The 13,706-nt window shown below is 36.9% G+C and overlaps 1 protein-coding gene across 1 annotated transcript; it reads right to left on the bottom strand.

The window, feature by feature from the left end:
* Positions 1 to 3,168: 3,168 nt before the first annotated feature.
* On the bottom strand, positions 3,169 to 12,867 carry LOC306849352 (globoside alpha-1,3-N-acetylgalactosaminyltransferase 1-like). Its single transcript, XM_079384310.1, has 8 exons — positions 12,713 to 12,867; positions 11,675 to 11,704; positions 6,281 to 6,313; positions 6,000 to 6,029; positions 5,872 to 5,916; positions 5,605 to 5,637; positions 5,381 to 5,515; positions 3,169 to 5,236 (listed from the first exon to the last, which is right to left on the bottom strand). The coding sequence occupies exons 1-8, from the start codon at positions 12,766 to 12,768 to the stop codon at positions 4,546 to 4,548; spliced, it is 1,053 nt and encodes a 350-aa protein (XP_079240436.1). The 5' UTR covers positions 12,769 to 12,867; the 3' UTR covers positions 3,169 to 4,545.
* Between the last annotated feature and the right edge of the window lie 839 nt (positions 12,868 to 13,706).

The following is a 13,706-nucleotide window of genomic DNA, read 5'->3' as shown; positions in this document are numbered from 1 at the left end:
AACTGCTGTCTGTCAGGAAGCTGTTGATCCACTGGCAGACGGAGGTGGGGACGGAGAGCTGAGTTAGTTTATTTTGAAGGGTTTCCGGGATAATGGTGTTAAAAGCGGAGCTGAAATCCACAAACAGGATCCTCACATAAGTCCCTGGTCTGTCCAGATGCTGCAGGATGAATTGCAGTCCCATGTTGACTGCATCATCCACAGACCTGTTTGCTCTGTAGGCAAACTGCAGGGGGTCCAGTAAGGGTCCAGTGATGTCCTTCAGATGAGCCAAAACCAGTCTTTCGAATGATTTCATGGCTACAGACGTTAGGGCCACAGGTCTGTAGTCATTAAATCCAGTAATTTTGTGTTTCTTTGGGACGGGGATGATGGTGGAGCGTTTGAAGCATGAGGGGACTTCACACAGCTCCAGTGATCTATTGAAGATCTGTGTGAAGATGGGGGCCAGCTGCTCAGCACAGATTTTTAGGCAGGCTGGTGACGTTCAAAACGACAAAAGAACTTGTTTAAGTCGTCTGCCAGGTGTTGATTCTCCAGAGTGCTGGGGGGTGGTGTTTTGTAGCTGGTGATGTCCTTCAATCCTAACCACACTGAAGCCGGATCACTGGAAGAGAATTTGTTCCTGAGCTTGTCAGAATAATTCCTCTTTGCCACTCTGATCTCCTTTTCCAGTGTGTATTTGGCCTGTTTGTACAATACTTTATCCCCCTTTCTTTGAGCATCTTCTTTGGCCTGACGGAGCTGTCTGAGTTTGGCAGTGAACCATGGTTTGTCATTGTTGTAGAATAGATGAGTCCTGGTAGGAATGCACATGTCCTCACAGAAACTGATATAAGATGTTACAGTCTCTGTGAGCTCGTCCAGGTCATTTGCAGCAGCTTCAAAAACAGTCCAATCAGTCAGGTCGAAACAGGCTTGTAAATCCCACTCTGTTTCGTTAGTCCATCTTTTAACAGATTTTAATACAGGCTTTGCAGACTTAAGTTTCTGCCTGTAGGATGGAATAAGATGAACCAAACAGTGATCAGAGAGTCCTAAAGCTGCTCGTGGAACAGAGTGATATGCGTCCTTTATTGTTGTGTAACAGTGATCCAATATATTACTGTCTCTGGTGGAACATGTGATGTGCTGTCTGTATTTTGGCAGTTCACGGGAGAGATTTGCTTTATTAAAAAAAATTAGGGTCTTCTTACTTACAAATAATCAAGTTCTTAAATGGAGATTCACCCCAAAATTAAAATTGTTATAATTTAGCTACTCAACATCATGTCATTCCAAACCTGTATTATTTTTTTTAATAGATTGGACAAATTCCTTTGAGAAATTTCACAACTTCCATAAATATCGTAAATATAAATAACATGAATATAAATATAAATAACATAAATCTCTGGGGTTGTTTTATTATTTTTTTTTCTTTTTCTGTAGTCTGCCTCCACTTGCTCATGCTCAGTTCTGTTTGTATAACTTAAACCTTTTTTTTTTTACAATAACAATAATGATGATAACAACTTTAATCTTTTGCTGAAATAGTGTACTTGATGTTAACACATCTTTGTTTCTTTTTATTTCGTACGTGCAAGATAGAATGCTTAATTTATTTTGCATTCTTAATTACTGAAAGGGTTTAGGCAATGACTTGTCTTGTTTTTTTTAAATAATAAGACTTCATAATAGGCCCATCTATGGTGTGTTTTCACAAAGTTGCTCTCTGAACATTGTCTAATGATAGATTAGTCTAATATAGCCTATGTGAATGGAGAGAAAAACTAAAAAGTATGTAGAATAATTTTTAATCGTGGGCAATGATCAAAATGTGTGCAGAAGTGGGTTAAAGTAGGCCTACTAGGCTACTAATAAGTCATTTGGAATTTGTTGTTACTTATTACAGTCTAGCCTATCCCCATTACAATAAAGCATTTAACATATCTGCAAAAGAAACCACCACAACCAACCCTGCGAAGGGCCTATATAACATAAATTGATAATAAACCGAACAAGTTCCTGCCTGGTCTCTACCTGGTCACAAATGTTTGGTTCAAATTTATTGGTTAAATTTAATCTTTTATAGGCCTACTATAAAACGTGGGTAAGTCTTTATACTACTTGACAAACAAACAAACAAACAAATAAATAAAAAATAAAGCTGGCTAGGTAAAAATTACTACGCAAAGTATAGGTCCTTTACTTATGGTAAAGGTTGTTACAGATCGGCGAAGACCTGAAGTGGGCCAAGCAAGTTTTCCCGACTGTTTTCCAGACTTACCTCATCCTCTGCCTCACACTACCAACCACCTGTCTCTAAACTCCACTTCCATTGAAAGCCCGATTGAAAAACAATCCATTGACATTCCTTACTGTTATGCCCCCTTCAGAGACGTATTTTGCCAGAAGAAAGCCGCTCAATTACCACCTCATCGGCCATGGGACTGCGCCATTGACCTTGTACCTGGTTTACGAGGACAATACGGTTCGTATTCACTAGCTAGCTAATTTTTTAATCTAGCTCGCCGTCTTCACATGTATAAACGCAGTAAAACATGATTTTACTAAAGTAATGTTGTCGTCACTAATAAAACCAACATCCCTGGTCCTCCACAGTATCAAAACATGATTTTACTCCACAACGTCGTTATTTCGATGTTACAAACATTCAAATAATCACAGAAGTACTGGAATAAATGTTTATAGTTCAGATATAAACAGTGCTGTCTACAGAAAATAGAAATTAGAATAAATCACCTTTTTGAAAGTGACAATGCTTCAAATAAAGATTGTATCAATTACAACGTAATGCCAGCAGGTAGAGCTCTGGCAAAATTCACTGCAACTGTACTTTTCACAATATTTAATTTTTTCAGTGCTGGCTTATTTTAGTGTATAAGAGACCTTCATGACACCAACATCCCTGGTCCTCCACAGTATCAAGTTTTTGCCAGGTATGTGGATATGATATAGTTTCTTATAATCTCCTATTTTGACTGGAATTGCGTTGGTTGGACATAATTATTCAAATTGTATTTCAAAATATAGCAAAAATACTTGACTCGTTGCTTTACCTTCCCCTCTTCTCAATGACATGCATAAACATGTTAACCAAATAATACAAATTAGCTTCTAAAACCAAACAGAATAGCTGAATAAAAAAAAATAAAAAAACTTTTTACTTCAAACTAAATTTTATTGAACTTTGTGTACAGCGGGACATCACAGTGAAGTCATAAACATTTTCAAGCATATGGCTCACATAAGATTGCTGTTGTAATTAGGTTTAAAGAAGCCCTGAAACCCTGTATATCTACTGTATATTATCTATATTATTATGATTGTCATCAATAGGAAATAAATCTAAAGCTTTTGAGACTATTATTTTGTGTTATTTAATTTGTCATTAAGATGTGACCAATTTAAAAAAAAAGGGTGGGGGTGCCCTTTTTTCAGTTTCAGAACATGCCCCTCATAGGTCTGTGCATGGCCCTGTGTGTGTATGGTTTACATTTTGGGAGGCACCAAATTACAAAAGATTTTAGTTTTAGTTTCTGAAAGCAAAACAAGTAACTTCCTAGAGATAATCCAGCAAACTCACTATCAATCACTGAAGCCCAAGTCTTGCTGATTTAAGTGTTCATATATTTTACCACTGTGTTACATTTAGTGCTTTATAAAATACAGATTGTGTCAAAGCATTAAACAGGAAAATTGTGTATCATTAATGCAAGAGGACAACAGTAAACATTTTTTTGTTTGTCAGTTCATCATTGATTCAGCGATGTCATCGTCCAGGTCGGTTTAGTGTGTTACTATACCAGGGGTACTCAACAGGCGGCCCGCGGGCCGCATCCATCTGCATTCATTTTGTGGCCCGCATCATGCTGAAGATTAATGTATTTTTATTAAGTTTGTGCTCAAAATATTAAGCAGTTTGATTTTTTTTAAATTATATGTAGCCTACAATCTTAGTAGTAAAAGCTGCTCTATCTCTGCTAGTGCTGTAACAACGCGGCACACCCCAAACAACTTAAAAGAGAAGCCCTGTCCAAAACATGATTTTACTCCACAACGTCGTTATTTCGATGTTACAAACATTCAAATAATCACAGAAGTACTGGAATAAATGTTTATAGTTCAGATATAAACAGTGCCCAGAATATATCCTTTCAAGTTTACAATTGGTTTTACTTTCAGACCTTGTAGCTCCCTAAACGTCCTCCCTCAACTCTCTTCATAAAAGTGGTAAAACAAAGTACTTACAATACATGCAACTGTGTTCAGTTACATAAGAGTAGGCCTAATGCAAAAAGTTTCATGACATGAACAATTATAGAAGGTATAGAAGTTATATATTGTGTTTATTCAAAAAGATTTTGGCAGATATTGTTTCTGATGCCACATTGTGCTCATAAACATCTGTACATGTCTGTGATTATCCATTTCTTTGTGTCTTCCCTGTTGCCAGTATTACCTGTTAACAGATAAACAATGTCTTATGGGAGGCCTGTGATAACACATCATGTCAGTGCAGCTGAATACTGGCAACAGTTGCTATGGGTTTGGTCGAACTTCAGCATAGTTTTTAGGTACATTAGAGAAGCGAACTATTTTTATTTGGGCTGCTTTTTCATTGACGTCCCGCCACATATATTCAGGAGAGAGCAGTTTACTAGGTTTGTTCAAAAGAAAATACTTGTTTAAGTGAGACTCCTCTTGCCATACCGCCTCAATGGAGTTTGCAGCATCAATGTTCAGCTGCTCCCTGCAGGTTTTGGTGAGATGATGCACATCCTCCAGTAAGCCACCAAATGTAGCACCAGCATAATAATAATCACCTTCCCCAGCTGGAATGTATGCTTTAGATTCTGGTCTACGCTCATATGTGAATTGATCCCTTGGAACATCAAAGAGCCAAGGATGTATCACACCTACCAGACGACCCAAAGACTCCGCACCCCACCGGCCATAGAACTTTGTATCTATGTCAAGGCAAAAAATATAGTCGGCCTCATTGGCTAGTTCATTCTCTATTAGTTTTTCCAGTTTCTCCATCCTGCTCATACTGATGTCCTGCCATCTGTTCAAACTCTGAACCTTTCGAACTGTCAAACTACGGTTTTCACCTATCTTTACTTCAGGAACTGATTCTGGTTGATCTGTAAACAAGTAGTAATGCACTCGAAATCCAACAAAATAATGTTGCTCTGCTGACTCCAGAAAATCTTTGACAAAACGCGTGTACCTAACAAACAGAGAAAACAAATACAGGGAGATATATTATGGTTAATTTATCCTTTAATGATTACTATTTCCAGAAACAGGGAAAAACAGAGGGGAAACAAATGAGAATTATAAATACAAGATAAGAGGTATAATGAAGACTTACTTTCCCAAAGCGAAGACAGTGGTTGCTATAGTGAGATTTTGTTGTTTGTAGATAGAGTCGATCAGTGTGGACTCAAAGGTTCCCTCCCAAATGATTGGAGCGGACCATGGTGTCACAGAAGCAACATCTGTCCGACTTCATAAAAAAAAACAAATTACAGTGCTGTAATCAATCCATCCATTCCATTTAGTACAACATGTTGATACTAAAAACATAATACTCACCCTACCAACGCACTCGGCTGGTTGTACAACAACCTGTAATGAGAATAAGCAGAAAGAGCAACAGATATGTTTGGTTCATGAAGTTGATACACATTAAAAAACATGGGTTTCCAAGTTTTTTTTTCCCCATCTATGAACTGAAGACATTATTTAACTCTCTCTGGTTGTTGCTCAAGACAAAATGTTTTTGTCTTGAGCAGTAGACCTCATTAACTACAGATCAGTTTAAAAATAAAGTCACTTTTAAGAAGATGAAGTTTTACACACCCTGGCGATGAGCGTAATCCAAAGATGGGTTGCTTCCATTTTGGCCTGATTAAAACAGAGTCAAACTCTTACTCTTTTGAATCTGATTATGTTGTGTGTGTTTGATTGTAATGCACACCATTACTCACTTGATGATGTCTTGTTCTGTTATCTGCTGACTGCCCCATAAAACGGTAAAAAATAAAAATCAGTATTGCAAACTTCTCAAATCAAGGGAGCAACACATACACTCAGGGCCGTTGCCTGATAATAACAGCCAAACTCTTGTGTGTGTGTGTGTGTGTGTGTTTGAAAATGAGCATGTACATTAATATTAGCATGTGTCTCCATGTTTTTTTGGGGGGGGGGGGGTTTGTGTGTGTGTATGTGTGTTAAAGAGTGATGCATGAATACACACATCATTACTCACTTGAAACTTTGTTCTGCTATCTGATGATTACAGCTTAAAACAGTAAAAAAAAAAAAAATTATTGATTCAGTAATGCAAACTTCTCAAATAAAGAGAGGGTCCGTGTACGTTTTGATCATTTCATTTTTTATTTGGAACGGAAAAACGAGAAATGAGAAAACAAAATTTTGGCTTGATTTCTCATGTTTCGTTTGCGCTTCACAAATGTGTTTCTAGCTTCGATATTTAGTGTGCTAATACATTATTTCTTGGTTATATAGCATTGTATAATAATTGCATGTCCCATTGATAAATGCTGTGCAAAAAGTTCTGTTCATTTGGATAAAAGTGAAGTGCAAATAAAAATCAATATTGGGCTGAATAGTATAATAATGTGTCCGTGACATTTCCCACTCTTGTCCTTTATTTATATTAAAAGGCATTAGGTGTGTGTATAATTAATAGGAGGAGCATGGGCCCACCGCCCACAAATTGGGATATTTCGCACACTGATTACAGTCATAGAAGTTTCTCCAGCGCAGAACTGCAGTACACTTTTAATTTTCCAGCTGTTCCAAGCCACAAGTATTTACTAATATAGTAATATTCACAAATTATTTAATGCTGGGACAAAATTTCAGATAGGCCGGGAGTCTCACAGTCATCCAGGTTACTCCAATACAAATAATTTACATTACTTTTAAAAAATAATGACAATTTACTTGGGAAAGCCAACATACATTTAAACATTATTATTAACCAGTGGCGTAATTTGGTTACGACGGGCCCCAGTGCAGGCTATAAGGACGGGCCCTCTGAGCTGCACGGTTATGAAGCACATACAAACACAACGCTCGTGTCTAGAAGAGCAGGGGCCCCTGCAGGAGGCGGAGGCGCGGGCGGGGCGGGGGGATGTCACACCATTTAAACTCAACAAAATGGTACAGTTTATAGCCTACTGCTATTTAAGCTATTAAAATAGTTCAGTTTTGCATGTAATGGAAAAGTTATTCATTATTATTATTATTTAGCCTATTATATTTTGTTTTGTTTTTTTATAAAGTTAATTTAGAAAATCGTTTGGAGAATTTTTTGTTTGTTAAATGTAGGCCTATTTTTTTTTTTTTTTTTTTTTTAGTAACAACCAAGGGGCCAGTTGATCACAGCCTACGTTTGATCAATTTAGCCTTCTCAAATCAACACGACTTACATAAAATAAAATCTGTAGATATAAAACAGTTCAAGCATATCACAAGGTTAGTTTAAATGTTTAAACCATATCCGTGCGCTGTTAGACAGTTAGACAGAGAAGACTAGCACACTCACTTGCATTTCTTTCTTACAGTAGAAACAACTTAAAATACGCCTTCATTTTTGCTTGTAAAGGTACTATATAATTCTGAGCTGTAAAGGGTCTACCTTTATATGTTAAATATGCTTAATTAATAGGAAAACAGAGTAGGCCTAGGTCTATGCGCTTCACAATTATGAACCGAAACTCAGCGAATTGACTCACAGATATGATAAATATATATACAGAAAGCTTTAAATAACTATTTTAAAAGAAATCCTTCAAATTGAAAACAAAAACTCTTTCACGCATTTCTCTTTAATTAAAGGCACGTCCAATGAGGAGATGGCGAGTAATTTTTTTCATCACCATCTAAAATAGGCCATAAAAATAAGGAAAAGCCTAAAACAGGCCCGATTATAATTTAAGTTTTATTTTATAATTGTATGTAAAATTAAAAAATAAAACACAAATTATAATGGTAGGATATGTAAAACTTTGTCCAATAATTATATAGCCGCTTTTTTCTGGTTTCATGTTGCTCTGTTCTGAATACCTTAAAATCAATTTGCTGCAACGCAGTTGTCTCTGATATGTGAATCATACGGTGGCCGAGAGAGCTCAACGCGCTGCAACTTCAGAAAGCACATGCAAATAGAAAAAACACCAGCAAATCCTCACAAGATATGCAAATTAAGAAACGCTGCAAATCCTCACAACACATGCAAATTAAGAAACGTTGCAAATGCTCACAACACATGCAAATTAAGAAACGCTGCAAATCCTCACAACACATGCAAATTAAGAAACGCTGCAAATCCTCACAACACATGCAAATTAAGAAACGCTGCAAATGCTCACAAAAACGCGCTGCATGGACCACAATGGAAATGTTTCAAGGGGACCCAAAAAAAAGTGACAGACCAGCTGGGATTTGCTTATTGTGCAGTGGCTATTGGTTGAGTTGTTGGTGAACTGAAAGGTGAGTGTTTTTTTGTTGTTGTTGTTCTTTATTTTAACACCCTGGTTGCATGATTTCTTTGTCTTTTGGATATTATTAGATTAATAATGACAAATTACACGATTAACGTTATTATATAAGATGGCTAACTTAATATCCTCAACTAAATATAATTTCAAGGTTAATGAAAATAAATTTGCAATGCTTCATTAATTGTCAAAACGCATTTGCAGCGTTTCTTAATTTGCATGTCCGTCTAACTTTAAACCTGTCTCTCCAACTCAGCTAGCTGATATTATCTCTACTATGAAGTGTTCTGGTTCTAAGTTAGATATTATCCCGGCTCGTCTTTTTAAGGATGTTTTCTCTACCATTAGTCATATGGTAACCGCTATCGTAAACAGCTCTCTAGCCAAAGGTGTCGTTCCAGCTAGTTTTAAACATGCAATTGTGCAACCTATGTTGAAAAAACCTCAACTTGATCCAGAAATGTGTAGTAACTATCGACCGATCTCAAAACTGCCTTTCATCTCTAAACTTTTAGAGAAAGTAGTTTTCTCACAGCTCCAGTTTTATTTGAATTCTTTTAATAGTTTGGACATGTTCCAGTCTGGCTTTAGATCGTTACATAGCACTGAGTCAGCTCTGTTGAGGGTTACAAATGACATCTTGCTTGCTCTAGATTCAGGCTCTTGTGTTGTGCTGGTTTTGTTAGACCTGAGCGCTGCATTTGATACCATTGGTCTGCTTCTTCACTGGACATTTTTAAATCTACTTTGAAAACACATTTTTATTCCTTAGCTTTTGGGAATTTGTAATTGTTGTAATGTAGTCATGTTATGCACTATGTACAGCACTTTGGATCAATTTGTATTGTGTTAAATGTGCTTTATAAATAAAGGTTGTTGTTGTTGTTGTTAATTTGCATGTGTTGTGAGCATTTGCAGCATATGTGCTGTCAAAATGATGAAGATGTTTTCTTGATTTGCTGGTGTTTTTTCTATTTGCATGTGTTTTCTGAAGTTGGAGCGCGTTGAGCTCTCTCGGCCACCGTAGAATCAGGCTATTTATTGGCCTATTTCTTATTCCATGCAGCAAATGATTTAAATACCGCTTTAATTTAATGCTTTCCAGATGCTTTTAAATAACTTTTCACTATACATTTTACGGGTAGTAAAATGTAAAACATTGTCATGAATTTGCTGTATTACCATTTGTAAAATAGGCTACAAATTAATTGTTGTAGTCTATAACCCGATCTCATGAAAGTGTGTGTATATAGTATTGTGTAATTCAGTAGTAAAATGCAGAAATGTTATTATGGGCCACAACAATAGCACGGTTTTTGTTTTTCTATTTGGAGTAATACCGTAATTGAATTTGCCATGCAAAAGACTGAATAATTAATGGAAGGAAGGCAGGACATCACAAGCCTATAATCACTGCTGAAATGTTTACAGGGCAAATCTCAGGTCAACCCACAGCCATACACCGGCAGGCGCCACTGAAGCATATGTTAGTTTAATTGTTTAACTTTCTGTATATAAATGTCGCTGTTAGACGCATATCCAGTCCTTTGAGAGAGGAAGCTTAACGCGCGCTCTGCAGAAGGCGCCAGCACCATCACATGCATTTTTTTCTAGACATGATAAATATATATCAATAGAAAGCTTTAAATTACTACTTTAAAATGAAATAATTAAACAATTATTCGAAAATATAAACTCTTTCATTAAGCTTTGTAATCCGTAAAGATGCATTTTTCTCTAAAAGCACGTCTAAGGGGAAGTCGTGGCCTAATGGTTAGAGAATTGGACTCGTAATCGAAAGGTTGCGGGTTCGAGTCCCCGGCCGGCAGGGATTGTAGGTGGGGGGAGTGAATGTCCAGCGCTCTCTCCACCCTCAATACCACGACTGAGGTGCCCTTGAGCAAGGCACCGAACCCCCAACTGCTCCCCGGGCACCGCAGCATGGCTGCCCACTGCTCCGGGTGTGTGTTCACGGTGTGTGTGCGTGTGCGTGTGCGTGTGTTTGTGCATTTGTTCACTACTCACTGCTGTGTGTGTGCACTTGGATGGGTTAAACGCAGAGCACCAATTTCGAGTATGGGTCACCATACTTGACAATATGTCATGACTTTAATGAGGAGATAGATGTCTAAAATATAATAAATAAGGAAAAGCCTAAAATAGGCCCGTTTATAATTTACGTTTTATTTTATAATTCTATGCATTTAAAAAATAAAACAAATTCAAATTCTAAAATCAGTATCTTATCTGTTTCTCAACTACTTTCTCAATTTCAAACTAAATTGAACAGTTCTCTGCGTGCGTCTCTCTCAACACACACACAGGAATTGGCAAACGCATTCCTCTCCGAAAGACACGAGAGCACGACCATCTCGTGGCACGGTGGTTGGATGTACCTAAAAGAAAGAAACATCTCCATTCGATAAGAAATTTGGTATATGTTATATAACAGCCTGTTAAATAACAACCATGCCTTATTAACAGGCGGTCTATCACTGCTATGGCGAGCGCTCGTTGCCGCTGTTAGTTCACTCTTGGCGCTCGTGCACAATGCGCATCTTCACACAGACGATCGAGCGCTTTGTTCTGCTAAAAGCACAAAACAAAATGCACACAAAGGTGTCCTTTCTCTTGCGATTATTATGCAATGCTATATAACCAAGAAATAATGTATTGGCATACTATAGCCTATATAGGCTAGCTCACATTATTATATTTCTGCTTCAAATGTTATGCGTAGGTAACAGTGAGTGGTGGTTTCAGACAATTTGTTATTAAAGTGCGATATTCTGCGCCGCATTCATACTGACTTTTATTCTGCCTGACAAGCATTTAAACCTGTACTGAAGGCGGAGCAATTTGGCCAATCAGATGAAAGGGGCGTTTCAGCACCGCCCACGTGTGCGAATGAAATATCGAAGCTAGAAACACATTTGTGAAGCTCAAACAAAACATGAGAAATCAAGCCAAAATTTTGTTTTCCGTTTGTTCAATTAAACAAAAATACGAACAAATGAGCAGTCTTCTCATTTCTCGTTTTTCCGTTCCAAATAAAAAATGAAATGATCAAAACACGGACCAGAGAGCAACACATATACTACATCACCAAGTTTTTCTAACTGCACTAAACTCACCTGCACTGGATATTGTTCAGGTAAATGAGCCTGTAAAGAAAGACAAATAACTTCATGAGGAGCTATCTCTGTAAATGTGTAACTGTTTAATCTTAGAGTTAGACACAAAAAACCCCCGAAAAAACGAGATTTTGTCTCGATTTTCATTTTTTTGGGGTTCATGGGTAGAAAACGGATAAACGACTTCAAAATTGGTTCCCCTTGTGGACGTGGACGGCCGTGACACGCCCCTTTCCGCCGATTGGCCAACCAAATCTGAGCCCATGACGTCATCCTCAGTTCGTTCAGCAAAATTGGTTGGCCAAATTTTGAAGTCGTTTATCTGTTTTCTACCCATGAACCAAAAAAATGAAAATTGAGCCAAAATCTTGTTTTTTTAACAAATGAAAAAACTTAAAAATTTCCGCTTTCTCGTTTCTGCTTATTTAATTTCAAATGGAAAAACAAACTATCAAAATGTACATGGACCAGGAGCTATCTCTGTAAATATGTAACTCTTTAATCTTTTTTCTCAGAGTTTAGAGTTAGACACATAACTTCATGAGGAGAGATCTCTGTAAACGTGTAACTGTTTAATCCTTTTCTCAGAGTTTAGAGTTTTATATTTTATGCTTGTCATTTACACAGAAAATACAGAGTAATAATTTGCTTAATATTGTAAGGTTGAAAATCAATCATAACTTTTGTTTTCCTGTCCCAAATCTTTCATTCAGCGCTTTCATAACCTGAAATACCCTTAATATAATATATATTGAGAATAAAATTAGAATGTACACATTTTTAAGGGGTTATAAAATGCAGTTTTACAAATGTATAATATTTCTCAAGATTAATTCTGAAATTAGTTCTAAAATAATGCGCATAAGCAGAATAGAGTGGCAATATTATACTAAATACTTCATGTACTCCTCCTGGCCACATGTCAAGCAGTAGTAATGCTACCGACTTCTGAGAAATAATACTGCATTATTATCACATCAATTCACAAACCAAACACTAAGACAAACAATGTAATATTGCTAAAAAGTAATTACATACCCACTCAATACCATCCCAAAGAACACAATGATGAGAACATTCTGACGGCCCAACATTATTCCTGGTATACTAATGTCCACGCTGATATGAAGTTAGAGACATAAGCGGAAGTGAGAGGAATAAAGCTGTAGAGAGAGATTTGAGAGATGTAGGACAAGGAAGGAGGTGCATGTGCATTTTATAGTCAAACATCAGGGTGGGGCCCTGCATTAGAGTGAAACAAACTGCAGCTTAAAGCTTCAGTCTGTAAATGTTACCTCTTTGTTGCCATCTCTGTTTGAAACCTGCAATTGCAGTTGTTTGCAGTTTGTAGGGGGTTGTGGACTGGCACTACTCCTCAGCTCGAATGAATCAAATGTTTTGATCTGTGGCTGTCAGTCACCACATCGGTGTGGATACTGTACTTCGGAATCAGAGATTCTAGCCTGCGTCTTGGAAGAACGACCCAAATAAGAATTTTCATTGGATATTGTCATCTGAACAAGTCTGCCACTTTTGTTCTGACCAATTTAGGAAAAAAGCATTACAATAAATCATGCTACCAATGGTGATTAAATCTAATGATCAGTTTAGATCATATCACATCAAACCATTGAAATTATTATTATTGTTATACTTTGTTTTTTTTGTTATAAATTGTTAATGTTAACAACATCAGCATTGCATGACTGCGTGTATGTAGTGTGAATTAGCTTGTAGATTTCAGTTTCTGTACAGTCTAATTACCATTCCAATTTCATATAAAGAAATTATTTTTACCCAAAAAGCAAACTGTTCTTCCTTAGAACTGGTTCTCTTTAAAATACAAATCTTGTGTAATCCCACGTAGCCTCTCTGTTAGATACACATTTAAAACTGGAATGTAATCTAATTTCAGTCACATGTTTTTCATGAACACATAATGATTACAATCAGCCATTAAAATGATTAAATTGAATTATTCCAGCTGCTCTGAGAAAGGGCTATAAAGGATCCGCCACCTGCAGGATCCTCA

This window comes from Barbus barbus (assembly GCF_936440315.1).
Source record: "Barbus barbus genome assembly, chromosome: 29".
Lineage (NCBI taxonomy): Eukaryota > Metazoa > Chordata > Actinopteri > Cypriniformes > Cyprinidae > Barbus > Barbus barbus.
This window is presented reverse-complemented; position numbering and strand designations above follow the sequence as displayed.